The 22,506-nt window shown below is 44.9% G+C and overlaps 1 protein-coding gene across 1 annotated transcript in view; it reads left to right on the top strand.

The window, feature by feature from the left end:
* NDRG3 (NDRG family member 3) overlaps positions 1-22,506 on the top strand; it is a 98,005-nt gene that overhangs the window by 27,583 nt on the left and 47,916 nt on the right. Inside the window, exons 2-3 of the mRNA XM_026455275.1 lie at positions 4,970-5,074; positions 21,759-21,794. Of these exons, the coding sequence (XP_026311060.1) occupies positions 5,018-5,074; positions 21,759-21,794 (93 nt within the window). The 5' untranslated portion in view covers positions 4,970-5,017. The remainder of the gene's footprint in view (positions 1-4,969; positions 5,075-21,758; positions 21,795-22,506) is intronic.

Genomic DNA, 22,506 nt, shown 5'->3' with positions numbered 1-22,506 from the left:
CTTAATTTGAAGATGGCTAGTTTTTCCTTATCAATCCTCCCTCCTACTCATATGACTAGGAAAGAGGCAAAAATTATTTACTGCAATTTATAAAATCCCAACTAGCCTTTTGAAAATATTAATAGCTTTTAGTACCAGTATGGGATCTGGCAACCCTACCATTTGTGCAGATGCCGGAACTGCAGGCCTTAGAGGGAACCTGTCTGTGTAGCTGAGGGGTCTGGAGATAGAGTTTTCCACCAGAATCTTAGTTTTCTTGTATATGTTATACAGCTGCTCACTGGCAAGGGCTTGAGACATTGAAAGCGGAGCAAAAAGGGAGTCTCCAGAAGAATGCATTAGATCCCCTAATACATAGAAGGTGAATGTCTACTGCCATGATGCCAAATCCTGAGTCACCCTGGAGCAGCTTATTGTCCTGCACAGCATTATTGCCCGAGCCTGCATTGGGCCTAGCTGATAGGGACAGCCTTCTCATTTAATTTGTGTCTTCGTTTGTTTGTGTAAAAATTGCATATTTCTTCATCTTTAAAAAAATTACATAGGGCTGGGTGTGGTGGCTCACACCTGTAATCCCAGCACTTTGGGAAGCCAAGGCAGGGGGATTGCTTGAGTCTAGGAGTTCAAGACCAGTCTGGACAACATAGTGAAACCCCTGTCTCTAAAAAAATTTTTTTTAATTAGCAAGGCATGGTGGCACATGCCTGTTGTCCCAGCTACGTGAGAGGCTGGGGTGGGAGGATTGCTTGAGCCTAGGAGGTTGAGAGCCATGATTGTGCCACTGCATTCCAGCCTAGGTGAAAGAGTAAGACCCCATCTCAAAAAAAAAAAAAAGGAACACTAGGTGAACGCCTGTCACTTTGGACTTGAGGGCACCTTAGGCCTTTCTCTGACCCTTTGACAGGCCCACCCATGTGGAGTCATATTTGAATAATTCCCATCTTGAAGTGCATTGCTTTCTAGTGAGTGAATTAAAGTAGGGAATAAAGTAGATGAGTTGAAAAAAACAATTTCAGGAAATAACCATTTAACTGGGAAAAAAGAACAAGTGGAAATAGGCTAAAATGGCTTTCTTTAGATGGAAGGACTATGAGTAAATTATCTGTTCATTATTCTGTGATTTCTGTATTTTCTTTTTTTTTTTTTTGAGACAGAGTCTTGTTCTGTCACCCAGGCTGGAATGCAGTGGCATGATCTTGGCTCACTGCCACCTCTACCTTCCGGGCTCAAGTGATTCTTCTGCCTCAGCCTCTCGAGTAGCTGGAATTACAGCACCTGCCACCACGCCCAGCTAATTTTTGTACTGTTAGTAGAGACAGGGTTTCACCACGTTGTCCAGGCTGGTCTCGAACTCCGGACCTCAGGTGATCTGCCCGCCTCAGCCTCCCAGTGTGCTGGGATTACAGGTGTAAGCCACCATTCCCAGCTGATTTCCGTGTTTTCTTCTTTTTTTGTGTTTTGAGACAGGGTCTCACTCTGTCACCCAGGCTGGAGTGCAGTTGCATGATCTTGGCTCACTGCAACCTCTGCCTCCCAGGATCAAGCGATTCTCCTGCCTCAGCCTCCCATGTAGCTAGGATGACAGGCATGCACCACTACACCTGTCTAATTTTTTTATTTTTATTAGAGATGGGGTTTCTCCATGTTGGTCAGGCTTGTCTTGAACACGTGACCTCAAATGATCCACCTACCTCGGCCTCCCAAAATGCTGGATTACAGGCGTGAGCCACTGTGCCCGGCCGATTTCCATATTTTCTAAAGTGAGCACATACTGCTTTTGTAAAAGGGAAAAAGCTGGTTTTGTTTTGTTTTGTTTTTAAATTTTTGAGACAATCTTGTTCTGTTGCCTAGGCTGGAGTGCAGTTGCCAGATCGTGGCTCACTGCAACCTCTGTCTCCTGGGTTCAAGTGATTCTCATGCCTCAGCCTGCTGGAGTAGCTGGAATTACAGGTGTGTGCCACCACATCCAGCTAATTTTTGTACTTTTAGTAGAGATGGTGTTTCACCACATTGACCAGGCTGGTCTCGAACTCCTGACCGCAGGTGATCGAGCCTCAGCCTCCCAAAGTGTTGAGATTACAGGCATGAGCCACCATGCCTGGCCGGGAAAAGGTTTTAAGTTGCCATTTTAAATAACTGATAAATAGTAAAGTTCAAATAAAAAGTAGCTACAGTTTATAGTGTTATTAATAAATAAACAAGGAATAGATTCCAGTTAGGCCAGTATTTTGAGAGTTAAGTGGGGACTGTGAAAGAGAGAATGTAGGTGCTGGCTGAAACTCACTGTGTAAGAGTCAAACCACCTCATCCCCTTTTGAAATGTGACTGGTACAAAAACAAAAAAAATTCAACTTCTGGGCATTAAGTAGCTCATTCAAGTATATGGGTGCTTGGGATCTGACAAAAGACCCACTGTCCTATAGGGAGGTCAAACATCATCAAGCTTCTGGTCTCTAGGTGGTTTGTACTTTTAGAATATTCACAGTTAGCATGTCGGGTTCATAGCCTGAGGAGTGTTCTCAATAGGCATCCCCTGGGTCTCTTGAATAAATGATAAGAGGGCTTTTTTGTTAGTCTGTTCTAACATAGGCATAGCTGGGAGCAGGATTTATTTCAGTGAGTTGGCAAATAATAGCTACAAGGTAGCCTGGGACACATACCCTCTCCATAGGTAATTAAATCAAAATCATGTCATTCTATCTCTAGAAGGTAAACAGAACAGTGGATTAATATAGTACACTAGGCCGGGCACAGTGGCTCATGGCTGTGATCCCAACACTTTGGGAGGCTGAGGTGGGTGGATCGCTTGAGGGCAGGAGTCCAAGACCAGCCTGGCTAATATGGTGAAACCCTCTGTCTACTAAAAATACAAAAATTAGCTGGGCATGGTATCAGGTGCCCATAATCCCAGCTTCTCAGGAGGCTGAGGCACAAGAATCGCTTGAGTCCAGGAGGTGGAGGTTCCAGTGAACCACGATTGTGGCTGCGCCACTGCCCTCCAGCCTGGACGACAGAGCAAGACTAGGTCTCAAAAACAAACAAACAAAAAAGTATATATACACACACACACAACACACACACACACACGTATGTATTAGACTAATATCTTTGGAAGGCTTTCTTGATTCCCACCAATCAGACATAATTGCTTCTCCTTTGAATTCCTATGGCCCTTCTTTTTATTTATCAATTTATAGATCAATGTCATCTCTACTCTTTAGAGGCAGGGACCCTTTTTGTATCTTCAATAGTGCAATGGGTACTCAATAAATGGTTATTAAGTGTAAATCCCCAACTCTGAATTAACATTTTTCCTGACTTGATAGGTTTAGGGCCAAGACAAAAAGGATGATGCCTGAAGCTGTGAAGTCTAGGTGGGAATCACTTTCTTGCAATATTGAGTATTTGCAGCCTGTCTCCATGGCTTCTTGCATGGTGGGATAGAAGAAGAATCTGTAATTCATTACCCTGCCTATCTCTCTCCAACTTGCCTCTTCTCTCTGAACTCCCCATTCTGCTCTCCCTCTATATTAGTTCTCTATTGCTATAGATTACTCTAAAACAAAATTATTATCTCTCATGGTTTCTGTGGGTCAGAAACTTGGGAGCAGGCTTAGTAGGGTGGTTCTGGCTTAGAGTCTCTCATGTGGTTGCAGTGAGATGTCTCTGGGACTGTAGCCGTCCAAACTCTTGACTGGGGCTGGAGAATTCATTTGCAAGGTAAATCATGCACATGGCTAGCAGGTTGGCACTGGCAAGTTAGTTCCTCTCCACATGGGCCTCTCTAGAGGGCTGTTTGAGTGTCCTGATGATACGGTGGCTAGCTTCCCCCAGAACTAGTAGTTTATAGTGTCTTGAAGCAGAAACTGTAATGTGTTTTATCATGTAGCTTCAGAAGTCACCTGTTACTGCTTTCTCCATATTCTATTAGTTACACGAGCCATCCCTGATTTATTTGGGTGGGGGATTATACATATGTGTGAATGAATATCAGGAGTCAGGGATCACTGGGCTCGTTGAAGGTCATCTTGGAGCTGACTACCATACCTTTCATCCACTTCTGTGATTCCCCAAATGAGGATTAGTAAGCTTAGCCTTGGTTCCCTCCTCCTTCATTCCCACTGCCATTCCTAATTCAAGGCCTCATCCTGCAGTAATAACCTTCAATTTTTGTCCCTGCTTAATCCGTCTTTCAGTCTGTTCCAAGCATAGCTTTGAATATGTTGTTTCTTTATCCATCTTCAGTAATTAAAATGTGTGCTCCATGAGAGCAAAGACTATTGTATTAATTGTATTAATCTGTTGCCGCGTAAAAATATTACCACAAATGTAGTAGCCTAAAACAACACATATTCATTGTCTCACAGTTTCTGTGGTTCAGGAGTCTGGTGTGGGTTGTTTAGGTCCTCTGCAACATGGTGATCAAGGTGTCGGTCAGCCTCTTATCTGACACTCAGCTGGGGAAGGATCTGCTTCCAGGCTCCTGTTGTTGGCAGCATTCAGTTCCTTGCAGATTGTTGAACTGAAGGTTTCAGTTTCTTGCTGTCTTTCTGCTGGAAGCTGCTCTCAGTTCCTTGTTACGTGGCCCTCTCACAGCACATCAGCTTGCCTCTTCAGACCTAGCAGGAGAGTGTCCCTCAGCAAGACAGATGTGAAAATACTATATAATGTAATCATGTAAAGTCACTCATATACATTCCATCACTTTTGCCATATTCTAATGGTTAAAAGCAAGCCACAGGCCCTACCCACACTCACTGGGGGGATTATGCAAAGGTGTGAATACCAGGAGGCAAGAATCCTACAGACCACGTTCGTGTCTGTCTGCCGTGACTATGCGTCTTTAGCACCCTGAGCAGAGCATGGCACAGAGTAAGTCTCATATTTGAATGAATGGGTGTACTGTGACTATCATGTTTCCAACTTCTGACTTAAGCCTTTTTATTCACTTCTTTCTTTTCTGTTTCAGAGTTACCAGTTTATTCTTGCGACTCCTCTACTCTCGTCATCTGACCTCATGGATGAACTTCAGGATGTTCAGCTCACAGAGATCAAACCACTTCTAAATGATAAGGTAAAGACTTCTCTGTTTTCACTAAAATATGGACAAGCCTCTTCTTCTGATAGTATTTGATTTTCCGTATCATCTAAATAGTAACTTAAAACATGTGGCTTGACTTTCAATGAAAGGAATACTTTAAACAATCTATTTCTTTTTTTTTTTGAGATGGTGTCTCACTCTGTCCCCAGGCTGGAGTGCAGTGGTGCAATCTTGGCTCACTGCAACCTTCCACTCCCTGGTTCAAGCAATTCTCTTGCCTCAGCCTCCCGAGTAGCTGGGATTACAGGCACGCGTCACCACACCCAGCTAATTTTTGTATTTTTAGTAGAGACAGGGTTTCATCATGTTGGCCAGGATGGTCTTGAACTCCTGACCTCATGATCCACCTGCCACGGCCTCCCAAAGTGGTGGGATTACAGGCGTGAGCCATCACGCCAAGCCAAAAAATCTATTTCTTAAGCATCTTTTTGATGTTTCTCCCCCTTTTCTTTCTTCCTACTTTTGTTTCCATGAGCCACATTCAATCAAGTTATCTTTGAGATTTTTGTATTTTATAGATAGAGATGTTAAGGGAAAAAATAATGTGGCAACGTTAAGCAGAAAGTATGAGGGTGGGGCTGGGCGCAGTGGCTCACACCTGTAATCCCAGCACTTTGGGAGGCCGAGGCAGGTGGATCAGTTGAGGTCAGGAGTCGAGACCAGCCTGGACAACAAGGTGAAACCTTGTCTCTACTATAAATAGAAAAATTAGCTAGGTGTGGTGGCACGCACCTGTAATCCCAGCTACTCGGGAGGCTGAGGCAGGAGAATTGCTAGAACCCAGGAGGCGGAGGTTGCAGTAAGCCAAGATCGCACCACTGCACTCCAGTCTGGGTGACTCAGTGAGACTCCATCTCAAAAAAAAAAAAAAGAAAGAAAGAAAAAGAAAGTATGAGGGTGGAGTTTGACTCAGAATCCAAGTGTCTTGACTTTCAGTTTCAATAAGGAAAATTTGCCATCCATGACTAGTGATGTATTTGGCTGCAGTGTTCTCCCTCAAGTTTGCCAAGTCTATGATGTGATCTTTCTGTCAGTATCACAGTTTTTATCAGGGAGGACTGGATGTCAGTCATATACCACATTTTTATGTTAGTGTCAGAGAACTACACAAGGAGCAGATGAGCAGCACAGTTGATGACCACTAGACACTGGTGTGATATGATTTACCAAAAGAAAGGTTTTGGCTGGGTGCAGTGGCTCACGCCTGTAATCCCAGCACTTTGGGAGGCCAAGGCTGACGGATCACTAGAGGTCAGGAGTTTGAGACCAGCCTCGCCAACATGGTGAAATTCCATCTCTACTAAAAATACAAAAATTAGCTGGGCGTGGTGGTGCAGGCCTGTAGTCCCAGCTACTCGGGAGGCTGAGAAAGGAGAATCACTTGAACCCAGAAGGCAGAGGTTGCAGTGAGCTGAGATCATGCGCCTGCACTCCAGCCTGGGCGACAGAGCAAGACTCTGCCTCAAAAAAAAGAAAAGAGGCCGGGCGCGGTGGCTTAAGCCTGTAATCCCAGCACTTTGGGAGGCCGAGATGGGCGGATCACGAGGTCAGGAGATCGAGACCATCCTTGCTAACACGGTGAAACCCCGTCTCTACTAAAAAATACAAAAAAAACTAGCCGGGCGAGGTGGCGGGCGCCTGTAGTCCCAGCTACTTGGGAGGCTGAGGCAGGAGAAGGGCGTAAACCCGGGAGGCGGAGCTTGCAGTAAGCCGAGATCCGGCCACTGCAGTCCAGCCTGGGCGACAGAGCGAGACTCCGTCTCAAAAAAAAAAAAAAAAAAAGAAAAGAAAGTTTTGTTTTCTCTCTTGTTCTTTAGTGTTCAGTAAATGTGCCTGAAATTCCTTCTTTTTTTTTGAGATGGAGTCTTAACTCTGTCACCCAGGCTGGAGTGCAGTGGTGCAATCTCGGCTCACTACAAGCTCTACCTCCCGGTTTCAAGTGATTCTCCTGCCTCAGCCTCCTGAGTGGCTGGGATTACAGGCGTGCACCTGGCTAATTTTTGTATTTTTACAAAACTGACCTTGTGATCCACCCGCCTTGTCCTCCTAAAGTGCTGGGATTACAGGCATGAGCCACCGTGCCCAGCTGCTTGAAATTCCTTCCTTTCCACTTTTGGTTTATTTTCATTGTCTCTATTGAAATACTCTTGTAGCTTTGTGTGAGTGAGGTCATGCCATCCTTTCCTGAGGGAGTGTTGATGGAGTATGAGGATAAAGATGGATGAACAGGGGGGACGGGGAGGGGGTGTGCGGGTGACACCAGGAGATAATCTGTTGCTTATTATTTTTATCTGCCCAAGGCAAGGACCTTCACCTGCAGCCTCTGGAGCTGCTGACTTCTTATGTGTTTACTAATTTGCTTTTGAATCCTTCCACCCCATTTTCATCCCTGTGATCTCTCCATTCCCACTCCCACCCCTTCTTTTATCTTTCACCAGACTTCTCTCTCCCTTGGCAAGCTGCAGGCCTTTTTTTTTTTTTTGAGACGGAGTCTTGCACTATCACCCAGGCTGGAGTGCAGTGGCACGATCTCAGCTCACTGCAACCTCCGCCTCCTGGGTTCAAGTGATTCTCCTGTCTCAGCCTCCCAGGTGCACGCTTTTTTTTTCAAACGGAGTCTTGCTCTGTCACCAGGCTAGAGTGCAGTGGCATGATCTTGTCTCACTGCAACTCTGCCTCCCGGGTTCAAGTGATTCTCCTGCCTCAGCCTCCCAAGTAGCTGGGACTACAGGTGTGCACCACCACACCCAGCTAATTTTTGTATTTTGACTAGAGATAGGGTTTCACCATGTTGGGCAAGATGGTCTCGATCTCTTGACCTCTTGATCCGCCCGCCTCAGCCTCCAAAAGTGCTGGGATTACAGGTGTGAGCCTGTGCGCCCGGCCACTGCATGCTTTTTTAACCTCCATTTGGTTTCTCCTGCTGCTTCCCCTCATATTTCCAGAAAACTCTCTCCTTTAAGTACCATTTGTGTATGTGTATATGTGAGGGCTGTGCCAAAAATGTTGTGCCTAGGAGAGGAGGAAGGAAATAAAATCTGAGCCAGGCACACACCTATAACCAGGCTCACACCTATAATTCCAGCACTTTGGGAGGCTGATGTGGGAGGATCACCTGAAGCCAGAAGTTCAAGACCAGCCTGGGCAACAAAGGGAGATCCTGTCTACCAAAAAATTAAAAGAATTATCCAGGTGTGGTAGCAGATGCCTATAGTCCCAGCTACTTGGGAGGCTGAGCTGCGAGGATCAGTTGAGCCTGGGAGGTTGAGGCTGCAGTGAGCTGTGATTGTGCCACTGCACTCCAGCCCGGGCAACAGAGTAAGACCCTGTCTCAAAAAATAAATAAATAGAGAAAGAGGCTCTCTTTCTCTCTCCCTTCCCCTGCCATATGGGGACACAGCAAGAAGGCAGCTGTCCACAAACCAGGAAGAGATTCGTCATGAGAAACTGAACCCTTCTAGAACCTTTTTTTTTTTTTTTTTTTTTTTTTGAGATGGAGTCTCGCTCTGTTGCCCAGGCTGGAGTGCAGTGCAGTGGCGTGATCTCAGCTCACTGCAAGCTCTGCCTCCCGGGTTTATGCCTTTCTTCTGCCTCAGCCTCCCGAGTAGCTGGGACTACAGGCGCCCGCCACCTCGCCCGGCTAGTTTTTTGTATTTTTTAGTAGAGACGGAGTTTCACCACGTTAGCCAGGATGGTCTCGAACTCCTGACCTCGTGATCCGCCCATCTCGGCCTCCCAAAGTGCTGGGATTACAGGCTTGAGCCACCGCGCCCGGCCTAGAACCTTAATCTTGAACTTTGCAGCCTTCAGAACCATGAGAAAATAAATTTCTGTTCTTTTAAGCCATCAAGTCTATGTGATTTTGTTATGACAGCCCGAGTAGACTAAGACACGAAGCAGTGTCTCACTTCCTAACATCTATCCGCTCCTCTTTGATAGGCCTATGCTGTTCCTACCCACCTCCCACATTCCACCTTACTCCTCTCTCTCCCTGAGATGTAAGTGCTCCTGTGCCATCACTATTCATGAGGACTCTCTCGGCTCTTGCCAAGCAGGTGGCACTTCCAAACAAAGACTTCTGTCCCATTAGCCTCCCTCTCCCCCTCCCCAGTACGTGAATGCTTCTGTCTGCCCAGCAGGTGGGTGGTTTTGTGTATGTGGTAAACGGTATAATAATAATTCCTCTCATCCATTACTTCATTTGAACCTCCCAATAGCTTGATGAGGAAGAGAACACAGATAAATTTATTCCCACATTGCTAGTGAGTTAACGAAGGCTAGAAAAGGTGAAGTAGCTTACTCCTATTGAGTGTCAAAGAATGCCTGCTGTATGACAGGATTTCTCACTGTTGATGTTTTGGACTGGATCATTGTTTGTTGTGGAACACTGCTCTGTGCATTGTAGAATGTTTAGCAGCATCTTTGGCCTCTACCCACTAGATGCTAATAGCACTCCCCAGTGGTGACAACCAAAAATGTCTCTAGACATTGCCAGATGTCCCTGGGAAGCAAAATTGCCTTGGTTGAGAACCACTGGTGTAGAGGAAAAACCTCCAGATTTGCATAGAAGTAGATGGCTTGAGGGTTTTATTGTTGTTGTTTTTGTCTGTCCTGCTATGATTTATTTATTATCTTTTATGTGCCAAGTGCTTTACATACATTCTCTCTCTTTTTTTTTTTTTTTTGAGACGGAGTCTCACTCTGTCGCCCGGGCTGGAGTGCAGCGGCCGGACCTCAGCTCACTGCAAGCTCCGCCTCCCAGGTTCACGCCATTCTCCTGCTTCAGCCTCCCGAGTAGCTGGGACTACAGGCGCCCGCCACCTCGCCCGGCTAGTTTTTTGTATTTTTTAGTAGAGACGGGGTTTCACGGTGTTAGCCAGGATGGTCTCGATCTCCTGACCTCGTGATCCGCCCGTCTCGGCCTCCCAAAGTGCTGGGATTACACATACATTCTCTCTAATTCTCAGAATATCCCTTTGAGATAGATAGTAGTATTCCTACTTCACAGATTAAAAATCCGAATGAAATGCTGGTTTGCCTAGTAAAGAAGTGGCAAAGCCAGACGGAAAGCAAAGTCTTTCCTACTCTTAAAACCTGAGCCATTTCCACTGTGTTAATCTTACAGATGTTTTGGCATCACCTTTTTGGCTTGCCCTGTCTCTTTAAGGAGAAGCCTAAAAATGTGCAGTATTTCACCTTATCCTTCTGTCCGTTATCCTTATAAATATACTTTTTGCTGAAGACATTGCTGCATCCTCCAGGCTTCAGGAAGCTAAAGGAAGACTAGAAGCAATGTTTTACCATGAAATTTGTCCTGAGATGACTGTAAGGAGGCATTCTCAATATAGCTTTGAGCAAGGCTTATGTTAACTTGTCTCATGTCGTTTGTTGGTGCTTTTCCCATTTTATTTTAGTATGCCTGTAATTTTGTCTATGGCTCAGAATTGTCAAGAAGTGGATAATTTTGCCATACTTGTTTTGGCTCCAGTGATGAAAAGAAGCAACCACCAGTGCTTTGTTTTGCGGGGCAGAAATTCCACGAGCATATTAAATGATTTTTAAAATAGCATTTAACTATTTTCAGAGCACTTTCACAAATAATATCTTATTTTAATCTTCCAGTCTCTTGTAAGTAGTTGAAGATATTTTAACTCCATTTTACAGATGACACTGAGAGGTTATGTGACTTGTTCAGAGCTAGTGTCTGTTAAGTTGGTGGAGCCAGGATAGAAGCTACGTCTTTTGACTTTGACCTGGACCTGGGGGTCTAGGGTTCTTCCCACCATCTATTGCCTCTTGTACCTGGTTGCTCCAGTCTCCTCACCCAAAAGACCTTGTAATAAACAGGGGAGTAGACTGTTTTGCTTCATTTTCCCTGCCTTCCTCTACCTACTATTGGTTCAGATACTACCGAACCCTGTGAAAGCAAAAGGTGAGGCTTGAGAAAACAAGTAGAAGGCCACACTTAGCTTCTGAAGAATTGAGGAAATAGCAGAAGGGGGAATAAATGTTTAGTAGAGAGAACAGAAATAAGTTATGTACTTTGTTTTGGTTGTTACAGTAGAAAGTGAGGTAAATCTTTTTTTGTTTTGTTTTGTTTTTTGAGATGGAGTCTCGCTCTGTTGCCCAGGCTGGAGTGCAGTGGCATGATCTCGGCTCAGTGCAACCTCTGCCTCCTGGATTCAAGTGATTCTCCTGCTTCAGCCTCCCAAGTAGCTGGGATTATAGACACCTGCCACCATGTCCAGCTAGTTTTTGTATTTTTGGTAGAGATGGAGTTTCGCCATGTTGGCCAGGCTGGTCTTGAACTCCTGACCTCAAGTGATCCGCCCGCCTTGGCCTCCCAAAGTGCTGGGATTACAGGCATGAGCCACCGCACCCACCTGAAAGTGTGGTGAAAACTTAAATTTTACTGCAATTTAAGTTTTCCTTTTCTACTAATCACAACATGTAAGCAGAGGAGGGAGGAGGATGTTAGAACTAGAGGAGGGAGAACCCTGGGAACAACATTTTGTAACCTCCAGGACAACAGAGATAGCCAAAGCATTTGTGCTAAGGGCTTGCTCTGTTGCCCAGGCTGGAGTGCAGTGGCACAATCATGGCTTATTGCAGCCTCCCGGGCTCAAGCAATCCTCCTGCCTCTGCCTCCTGCCACCTCTTGCCACCATGCTTGGCTAAGTTTTGTATTTTTTTAGAGACCGAGCTTTGCCATGTTGAAACTCCTGGACTCAAGCCATCCACCCATCTTGGCCTCCCAAAGTGCTAGGATTACAGGCATGAGCCACTGCCTTTTTTTTGAGACAGGGTTTCTGTCATCCGAGTTGTAGTACAGTGGCATGGCCATGGCTTACTGCAGTCTCTACCACCTGGGTTCAAGCAGTTTTCCCACCTTAGCCTCCTAAGTAGGTGGGACCACAGGTGTGCGCCACCATGCCTGGCCAATTTTTAAATTATTTGTAGAAAAGAGGTCTCGTTATGTTGCCCAGGCTGGTCTCAAACTCCTGGGCTCAAGCAGTCCTCCTGCCTCAGCCTTCCAAAGTGCTGGTATTATAGGCATGAGCCACTGCAGCCAGCTCTAAGGTTGTTTAAGAGAAAAAAAAAAAAAAAAAACGAGGGGGAGAGAGAGAAAAGAAAAAGCAGCTGTAATTAAAAATAGATTTATTGACATTTTCATCAAAGAATATTCATGAAGTGCTACATCTAGTGTGGACTAGAGAGTGGGTGTCCCTTAATGTACTAAGACATGAGTGTTACATCTGTTGTCATCTGTTGCTGTAGATGGGACTGCAGCAGGAAATGGGTTCCCAAGCAAGTTGCCATGCCACCATTACAGACTAGATGACCCTCAACCAGTTACAGGAGGCAATAGGTGATCCACGTCTTAGCCACACCTTAGGAGAGTCCCCATGGGATTTTTAGAGTGGAAATTCTACTTTTTCAGCAATCTACAGGGGATTATCTGATTGTAGATAGTTTTATCTAAGTATCCAACCTCTTTATAAATTTCTTTATGAAGTCTGTTTCTTAGTATATTTTGAAGGTAATGATTGCTATAGATACTTAAATATATATATATATATGCACATATATATAGAATTTTCATTCTTATCCCTGGATTATCAGTTTGAACTGATTTCTACTTGAAAATGATTTGCTGGGCTAGGCGCGGTGGCTCAGCACTTTGGGAGGGCGAGGCGGGCGGATCACCTGAGGTCGGGAGTTCAAGACCATCCTGACCAACATGGAGAAACCCTGTCTCTACTAAAAATATAAAATTAGCCGGGCCTGGTGGCACATGCCACCTCAGCTACTCCAGAGGCTGAGGCAGGAGAATGGCTTGAACCCAGGAGGTGGAGGTTGCTGTGAGCCGAGATCGTGCTATTGCACTCCAGCCTGGGCAAGAAGAGCAAAACTCCATCTAAAAAAAAAAAAAGAAAGAAAACGATTTGCTAGGCCGGGCACGGTGGCTCACGCCTGTAATTCCAGCACTTTGGGAGGCTGAGGTGGGCGGATCACAAGTTCAGGAGATCGAGACCATCCTGGCTAACACGGTGAAACCCCGTCTCTACTAAAAATACAAAAAATTAGCCGGGCGCGGTGGCGGGTGCCTGTGGTCCCAGCTACTCGGGAGGCTGAGGCAGGAAAATGGCGTGAACCCAGCAGGCGGAGCTTGCAGTGAGCCGAGATCGCGCCACTGCACTCCAGCCTGGGCAACAGAGCGAGACTCCGTCTCAAAAAAAAAAAAAAATGATTTGCTGATAATTTTTTTTTTGAGTTGGAGTCTCACTCTGTCACCCAGGCTGGAGTGCAATGATGTGATCTTGGTTCACTGCAACCTCTGCCTCCCAGGTTCAAGCAATTCCTCTGCTTCAGCCTCCCGAGTAGTTGGGATTATAGGCGCCTGCCACCACACCCTGCTAATTTTTGTATTTTTAGGTAGAGATGAGGTTTCACCATATTAGCCAGGCTGGTCTCTTTACCAGGCTGGTCTTGAACTCCTGATCTCGTGATCCACCTGCCTCAGCCTCCTAAAGTGCTGGGATTACAGGCATGAGCCACCGCGCATGGCCCTGCTGATGATTTTAATACACTGATTTATTATACTAATTGATTATATTAATCTTTATTATTAAAGAAAAACGGAGTATTTTCTGAGCTTATCTAACTCATTGTTTGTACGATCCCCCATCTTTGTTTCCACTTTTTGCTGAGAAGGATTATCTTTTTTGTGTATGGCTTTTTAATACAAACAGTCATATGTTATTCTCTTTAACAGTTTTGTTTTGTTTTGTTTTGTTTTTTGAATCAGCTTATTTCTAAAACCTTTTACTATTGCAACAACTCACTTTCTCCACTTTAGTCCCTAGCATGTCAATTACATGTAACCTTTCCTCTTTGGTATTCGTTTCTTCCTCAAATCAAGTATCTCTATTTTGAGATGTTCATAAGCTCTACAAAATGATATTTGTTACACTCATTAAGTGTCAGGACCAGGAATACAGTGGTGAATCAGACACAGACCTTTCCTTTACATTCACAAAACAGGTAAATTCACCCGAAATCTCTTCCTATTGATAGTTGGTCTAAGGTCTTATCTATCTCGTCTTTCTTTACATTATGTCTGTTGCTTCTGTCTTTTGAAACTATGCCTTTTGACCAGATCTCATGTTAGGAAACGACACGTCTCTTCTCCCTAGCAATGACTTGTTTTTGAAACATTTCTCCCTTTCACACCCCCGTTTCTTTTTTTCATAATTCACTTTAATCATTGACCCGTTCTAGTTTCTTTTTGCTAATTCTCTAAGCTTGTGACTGTGAGGCTTACTTGTTTTAATTTACCTTTTGGGTTACTTTACTTACCTTCTACATATGGCCACTAGGCTCCATCAGAAAACACTCCTGTTAGCTGGCTTCTACTTTGACTGCAACTTTCAGTAATAATTAATGGCTTTCCTTGACTTTTTTCCTCTTCAAATTATTCTGTTGTTTTAATTTTTTCCTTGAATCCCTTTCTGCTGCTTAAGTCTGCTTAGTGTAAGAATTTCTCAGAATATGGAATTAATGGCATCTTCAAAATGGACAGAAAAAAGAAAGTACCCATAGCCTGAAATTTCTAGAAGTTTTGTTAGAATGGAACCATATACTGTGAACATCAGAAACAAACAAACTGAGGCAGGAGGATTGCTTGAGCCCAGAGGTCAAGGCCACACTGAGCTATGATCATGCCACTGCAACTCCAGTTTGGGTGACAAAGCAAAACTCTGTCTCAAGAAGAAAAAGAAACAGGGCAGGTGCAGTGGCTCATGCCTGTAATCCCAACACTTTGGGAGGCCAAGGTAGGCAGATTGCTTGAGCCCAGAAGTTGGAGACCACTTGGGCAACACGGTGAAACCCTGTCCCTGTTAAAAATACAAAAATTAGCCAGTTGTGGTGGCACGTGTCTGTAATCCCAGCTACTCTGGAGGCTGAGGCAGGAGAATCGATGGAACCGGGCAGGCGGAGGTTGCAGTGAGTGGAGATTGTGCCACTGCACTCCAGCCTGGGCAGCAGATCAAGACTCAGTCTCAAAAAAAAAAAACAATTAGCCAAGCAGGGCAGCACATGCCCATAGTCCCAGCTACTCAAGTGGCTGAAGCAGGAGGATCGCTTGAGCCTGGGAGATCAATGCTGCAGTGAGTTGTGATCATGCATCTGCATTCCAGGCTGGCTGACAGAGGAAGACCCTATCTCAGGAAAAAAAAAAAAAAAGAAAAAAAGAAGTCTCTAGGGAAGGGCCCCAGAGGGTCCTCAGCCTTTTAGAATGCCCCCAGTGACTAGTATTGAACTTTTAATGAGTACAGAAAATAAATAATATGGCCTCAGTTAACCACAGTTGAGTCAAGGACCGGCTAATGATCCCCATTCAGAAACTCTCGAGCCAATTATTGTCACATAGACCTAGTCATTCCCATTTTCCAGGGTGATTACTCATGAAGCTAGAAGACTTTCTCTAAGAGGGTCTGGGATCTCTCTCTCAAAAAAAAAGGTTGGGTGTGGTGGCTCACGCCTGTAATCCCAGTACTTTGGGAGACTGAGACGGGCAGATCACAAGGTCAGGAGATCGAGACCATCCTGGCTAACACAGTGAAACCCCGTCTCTACTAAAACTACAAAAAAAATTAGCTGGGTGTGGTGGCAGGCACCTGTAGTCCCAGCTACTTGGGAGGCTACGGCAGGAGAATGGCATGAACCCAGGAGGTGGAGCTTGCAGTGAACCGAGATGGCACCACTGCACTCCAGCCTGGGCAACAGAGTGAGACTCCATCTCAAAAAATAAAAAATAGGCCGGGCGCGGTGGCTGAAGCCTGTAATCCCAGCACTTTGGGAGGCCGAGACGGGCGGATCACGAGGTCAGGAGATCGAGACCATCCTGGCTAACACAGTGAAACCCCGTCTCTACTAAAAAAATACAAAAAACTAGCCGGGTGAAGTGGCGGGCGCCTGTAGTCCCAGCTACTCAGGGGGCTGAGGCAGGAGAATGACGTAAACCCCGGAGGCGGAGCTTGCAGTGAGCTGATATCCGGCCACTGCACTCCAGCCTGGGCGACAGAGCGAGACTCCGTTTCAAAAAAAAATAAAATAAAATAAAATAAAATAAAATAAAATAAAAAATAAAAAGCCAGGAAAACAAATGCTAAATAGTCTTCACTCAGTTATTGGTACCTTTTATCTGGGAGTATAGCTATGAAGATGGGATTGAGAACAGAGTTGTTTTTTGCTAGGTACTCAACAAATAAGACATAGCTTGAGGTTCTTGAGGGCATTGCCTTTCTGCTTTTGGCATGCTCCTTTGTGCTCATGTCAGGAACTGAGGGCTTTACAGAATGCCTCATGGTCGTGGTCACATCATTGTAAGAAAGGAGAATTCATGGATACAATGACAGCTGCTTTCCAAAGAGCTAATCAGAATTTGTGGCTCTATATTCTATGACTGAGATTTTAATTCAATCTAGAGTGATTTTTCCTAATCTTTCTAAATAATCGCTAAAGGAACCTCTGGGACTTCTGTTAGATTGAAGCCCTAATATGGTCTGTTTAGACCATTATAAATCATTCCTCAAAAGGTGAGGTCAATCTTTAAATCTATTTATTATTTTTTTTTGAGATGAAGTCTTGGTCTGTCGCCCAGGCTGGAGTGCAGTGGCATGATCTCTGCTCACTGCAAGCTCCGCCTCCAGGGTTCACACCATTCTCCTGCCTCAGCCTCCCAAGTAGCTGGGACTACAGGTGCCCAGCACTACACCCAGCTAATTTTTTTGTATTTTTAGTAGAGACGGGGTTTCAGTGTGTTAGCCAGGGTAGTCTTGATCTCCTGCCCTCGTGATCTGCCCGCCTCAGCCTCCCAAAGTGCTGGGATTACAGGCATGAGCCACTGCGCCGGTCCTTATTTATTTATTTTTTTGAGATTGAGTCTGCTGTGTTGCCCAGGCTGGAGTGCAGTGGCGCTGTCTCGGCTCACTGCAACTTCCGCCCCCCAGGTTCAAGTGATTCTCCTGAGCCTCCCGAGTAGATGGGACTAAGGCATGCTCCACCATGCCTGGCTAATTTTTTTTTTTTTTTTTGAGACGGAGTCTCGCTCTGTAGCCCAGGCTGGAGTACAGTGGCCGGATCTCAGCTCACTGCAACCTCCACTTCCTGGGTCCTGGTTCAAGCAATTCTCCTGCCTCAGCCTGCCAAGTAGCTGTGATTACAGGCACGTGCCACCATGCCCAGCTAATTTTTGTATTTTTAGTAGAAACAGGGTTTCACCATGTTGGCCAGATGGGACTTGAACTTCTGACCTCATGATCTGTCTGCCTTGGCTTCCCAAAGTGCTGGGATTACAGGCATGAGCCAACGCGCCCGGCCTAATTTTTGTGGTTTTAGTAGAGATGGAGTTTCACCATATTGGCCAATCTGGTCTTGAACTCCTGACCTTGTGATCTGCCCACCTCGACCTCCCAAAGTGTTGAGATTACAGGCGTGAGCCACTGCGCCCGGCCCTTTAAATCTTATATTACAAAATACTAATTTTGGCATTTTTTCTAGGGTTTGCTAGACCCTTTTTTTCTAGTTTTCTAATTTCAGAAAGGGAAGTACATGCTCATTGTACATAATATGAAGAAAATTATAATCACCCATAAACTCTCTCTGCAGAAGCAGCTGCTGTTGTTAATTTTTTGTCTTTTATTTGTTTATTTATTTATGAGACAGGATCTCACTTTGCACCCAGGCTGGAATGCAGTGGTGCGATCTCAGCTCACTGCAACCTCGACCTTCCAGGCTCAAGTGATGCTCCCACCTCAGCCCCTCAAGTAGATGGGACTATAAGCATGCACTACCACGCCTGGCTAATTTTTTTTGCATTTTTTTGTAGAGATGGGATTTCGCCATATTGCCTATGCTGGTCTTGAACTCCTGACCTGAAGAGATCTGCCTACCTCAGCCTCCCAAAGTGATAGGATTATAGGCATGAGCCACTGTGCCTGGCCTTTTAGTCTTTTTAAATACATATTTTTAATGTAGCCAAGGTCAAACTGTAAAGAGTATTTTGTATCCTACTTTCTTTTCCCTCTTACTAACCATACGTATCTTAAGCTGGAATGCAGCAGAAGTTTTTTTTTAAACCCAAAATTTTAACAGAATTTCCTCAACATTTAATTTTTTAATATTGGCTTATTTGTTTTATGAATCTGTATCAATCACCTGATTTATACCAGGCCCTGTGCTGTATTTGGAGGAAGGTACAAGTTGAATCAGGAACCAGAAACTCACTGGCTGACCATTTATATCCTACAAAAACCGTCTATCCTAATCCATGAGAGGGCCCTTCCTTTTGCTTCTCATAGTCTGTCTGTAAATGAAGCACAATGATTTCTCTGAAGAAGTCCTCAGACATTTCTTAGGGCTAGTGGGAGCCATGGAACACTATGCTCCTTTTAATCAATAGCAACATTCCTTGGAAATGTGCTGCCCAGTCCCATCTGCACAGTATCTTAGTTGTCTTTCCATACTGTGACTGTATCAGACTTTCTGTGAATTCAGTTTCATGTTAGGAATAATACTTTACTGTCTCTACCATTCTCTTGCCCGTTCTCAGTAGCATCTACAGTCTCTCTATGACTGGTAATCTGTTGTGACTTTACTGCCACTTTTAGAAAGTCAAGGGCTGCTCTTTCATAACCTTATTCCTTCAGAGAAGCTTTTGGCTTCTAGATCAGTGTTATCCAGTAGAAGTTTCTGTAGTCATGGAAATGTTCTGTGTCTGTACTGCCCAAGAGTATGAACACTTGAGATATGGCTAATGTAACTGAGAAACTGAGATTTTATTTTATTGAATTTAAATTTAAAGTGTACATATGGCTAATGGTTACCATACTGAATAGTGCAGCTCTAGATAGTCCCTCTTTTTTTTTTTTTTTTTTTTTTTTTTTGAGACGGAGTCTCACTCTGTCGCCCGGACTGGAGTGCAGTGGCCGGATCTCGGCTCACTGCAAACTCTGCCTCCCGGGTTTACGCCATTCTTCTGCCTCAGCCTCCCGAGTAGCTGGGACTACAGGTGCCCGCCACCTTGCCCGGCTAGTTTTTTGTATTTTTTTTAGTAGAGATGGGGTTTCACCATGTTCGCCAGGATGGTCTCGATCTCCTGACCTCGTGATCTGCCCGTCTCGGCCTCCCAAAGTGCTGGGATTACAGGCGTGAGCCACCGCGCCCGGCCGATAGTCCCTCTTACGGAGTGGATAGTTTGTTTATTTGGGTGTTTATACCACACTGGGCTGTGAATTTTTTTTTTTTTTTTGAGACAGAGTTTCACTTTTGTTGCCCAGGCTGGAGTGCAATGGCGTGATCTCAGCTCACCACAACCTCCGCCTCTCTGGTTCAAGCAATTCTCCTGCTTCAGCCTCCTGAGTAGCTGAGATTACAGGCACGCACCACCACACCTGGCTAATTTTGTATTTTTAGTAGAGATGGGGTTTCTCCATGTTGGTCAGGCTGGTCTCAAACTCCTGACCTCAGGTGATCTGCCTGCCTTGGCCTCCCAAAGTGCAGTGCTGTGATTGCAGGCATGAGCCACCACCCAGCCTGGGCTGTGTTTTTTAACCTCTCTTTTGTCCAGCCAGCAGTGTAGTTGGTGGGATCCCAAAGAACTATTTCTTTCTTTCTTTTTTTTTTTTTTTGAGATGAAGTCTCGCTCTGTCATCCAGGCTGACACGCAATGGGTCAATATTGGCTCACCACAACCTCCGCCTCCTGGGTTCAAGTGATTCTCTTGCCTCAGCCTCTCAAGTAGCTGAGATTATAGGCACCTCCACGCCCGGCTAATTTTTGTAGTTTTTTTAGTAGAGATGAAGTTTCACCATGTTGGCCAGGCTGGTCTCGAACTCCTGAACTTGGATGATCCACTCGCTTCAGCCTCCCAAAGTGCTGGAATTACAGGCATAAGCCACCGTGCCTGGACCCAAAGAACTGTTTCTAGGAGGATCATTTTGAAGGGAGATGAGACTACTTAGTATTTTTGAGGATCAGATATCTATAGTATCTCCGGAGGGGCAGCTTTTGGGAAGCTGTTAGGAACTTTCTGAAAGTCATTGTAGAGACAGAATAAATAGTCATGATAAATCAGTTTCTACATAATGGGAGACTTTTTTCTGGAAAGGGGTTACACTTTGTGAAAATTCAAGTAGAAGTTTTCTTTTATTCCCAAATACATCACTTGTTACCATTTTTTTTTTTCCTTTTTTTTTGAAACGGAGTCTCACTCTGTTGCCCAGGCTGGAGTGCAGTGGTACGATCTCGGCTCACTGCAACCTCTGCCTCCCAGTTTCAAGCAATTCTCCTGCCTCAGCCTCCTGAGTTGCTGGGAATATAGGCGCCCACCACCACGCCCGGCTAATTTTTATGTTTTTAGTAGAGATGGGGTTTCACCATGTTGGTCAGGCTAGTCTTGAACTCCTGACCTTGTGATCCACCTTCCTCGGCCTCCCAAAGGCCTGGGATTACAGGTGTGAGCCATCGCGCCTGGCCCACTTGTTACCTTTTTTATACTGTTTTTTTTTTTTTTTTTTTGGTTGGCGGGGAGAGTCTTGCTCTGTTGCTCAGGCTGGAGTGCAGTGGCAGGATCCTGGCTCACTGCAACCTCCGCTCCAGGTTCAAACGATTCTCCTGCCTTGGCCTCCCAAGTAGCTGGGATTACAGGCACACACCACAACACCCGGCTAATTTTTGTATTTTTAGTAGAGACTGGGTTTCACCATGTTGGTCAGGCTGCCCACAAACTCCTGACCTTAGATGATCTGCCCGCCTCAGCCTCCCAAAATACTGGGATTACAGGCATGAGGCACCGCACTCGGCCCCTTTTTTATACTCTTATGACTTGCAATACTGGCATCTGGAATGCTGGAAAAATGCTTCTGAATTAATTGCCATTGATTTTTTTTTCTCAGTCGTCATTATTATAATCCCTTTTTAGAAGCTTGGTGAATTCTCCTTAGATTTTTTGGCTATGTTTTACTTTTTAAATGTTCCATGACTTGTCCTTTTTCCCTATCAGTGATTTCATAGGATGCAACAGACAGGCCAGTGTGTTAAGAACCTTGTTTTGTCTTTCTTTCCCTCCTTCAGTAACACTGCCTTTCTTCTCTGTTAGATTTCAAGGCTTCCATTTCTGATCCATCCATATCTTTGTCCTCTTCCTGATGCTTTCTTTAATTCCTGGTTCTGCACCTGTTCTCCTTCACCCTTCTCAGCTTTGGCCTCCAACTCCTTTCCTGCCAGGTACTTCCCTTGCGTGTTCAAGGTATGTTTCCAGACTGTGATCCACGTTTTACCCTCTTCCTACAAATTCTCACTGCTCTCCTTAGGTAGGAAGGCAAGAAGTTACAAGCTTGCTAGAAAACTAGGCCCTTCCCTTTATCTTCTCATGAGCCCACTAAAGCATAATCTCACCTCTGAAGATTTAGCCTTTATTAACACATGTTCATAACCCTCCCTGCCTCTGAAACCTTCTGATGAGAACCATTTCAGTTTTATGGCAACCAAGAGGCTGCACATGCACTGCTTGCACTGTGAACTGAATTTGCTGCACATGTGGGGAAACCATGTGGGGAAACTGACTGTGTTTTCTGTCTTCTGTTGACAGAATGGTACACGAAACTTCCAGGACTTTGACTGTCAGGTAAGGACTGTACAAGCAACAAGGAGGCTCTGTACAGGATCTCTGCAGTGTTTCCTTTCCTGTAGTGGTGGTCTTGTAGAAGTGGATCTCTCCTTACAGCTAATATTGAGTCCTTAATGTTCGTTTGGTCATTGGATCAAGTTCACTTAAAATGATTTGCAATTGTTGGCCATTGGCACAGTGGCTCATACCTGTAATTCCAGCACTTTGAGAGTCTGAGGCAGACAAATCACTTGAGGTCAGGAGTTTGAGACCAGACCGGCCAACATGGTGAAACCTCATCCCTACTAAAAATACAAAAATTAGCCAAGTATGGTGGTGCATGCTTATAATCCCAGCTACTCAGGAGGCTGAGGCAGGAGAATCACTTGAACTCGGGAGACGGAAGTTGCAGTGAGCTGAGATCGTGCCACTGCACTCCAGCCTGGGTGACAGAGTAAGACTCCATCTCAAAACAAAACAAACAAACAAAAAAACAACTGATTTGCTGTCGTGTTCAGAAATTGCCTGCCAGGTACCTGTTTTATGATTGTAGGTTACTGAATAGAGCTGTCTCTTTGTGATTAAGATTTCTTTTCCTCACATGATATTGAAAACCTCATTTGTCATAGGTGGCAAATGGACGGTTGCTACCTTACTGCAGAGAAGATAGGAGAGGGGCAGATGGAGGAGAGATTTCTTGACAGTAAAATCTTTCCCTAAAAGAAATCTT

The sequence above is a fragment of the Piliocolobus tephrosceles genome, chromosome 20 (genome assembly GCF_002776525.5).
Source record: "Piliocolobus tephrosceles isolate RC106 chromosome 20, ASM277652v3, whole genome shotgun sequence".
Lineage (NCBI taxonomy): Eukaryota > Metazoa > Chordata > Mammalia > Primates > Cercopithecidae > Piliocolobus > Piliocolobus tephrosceles.
The sequence above is the reverse complement of the archived record's forward strand: the minus strand, read 5'-3'. Positions and strand labels throughout refer to the sequence as shown.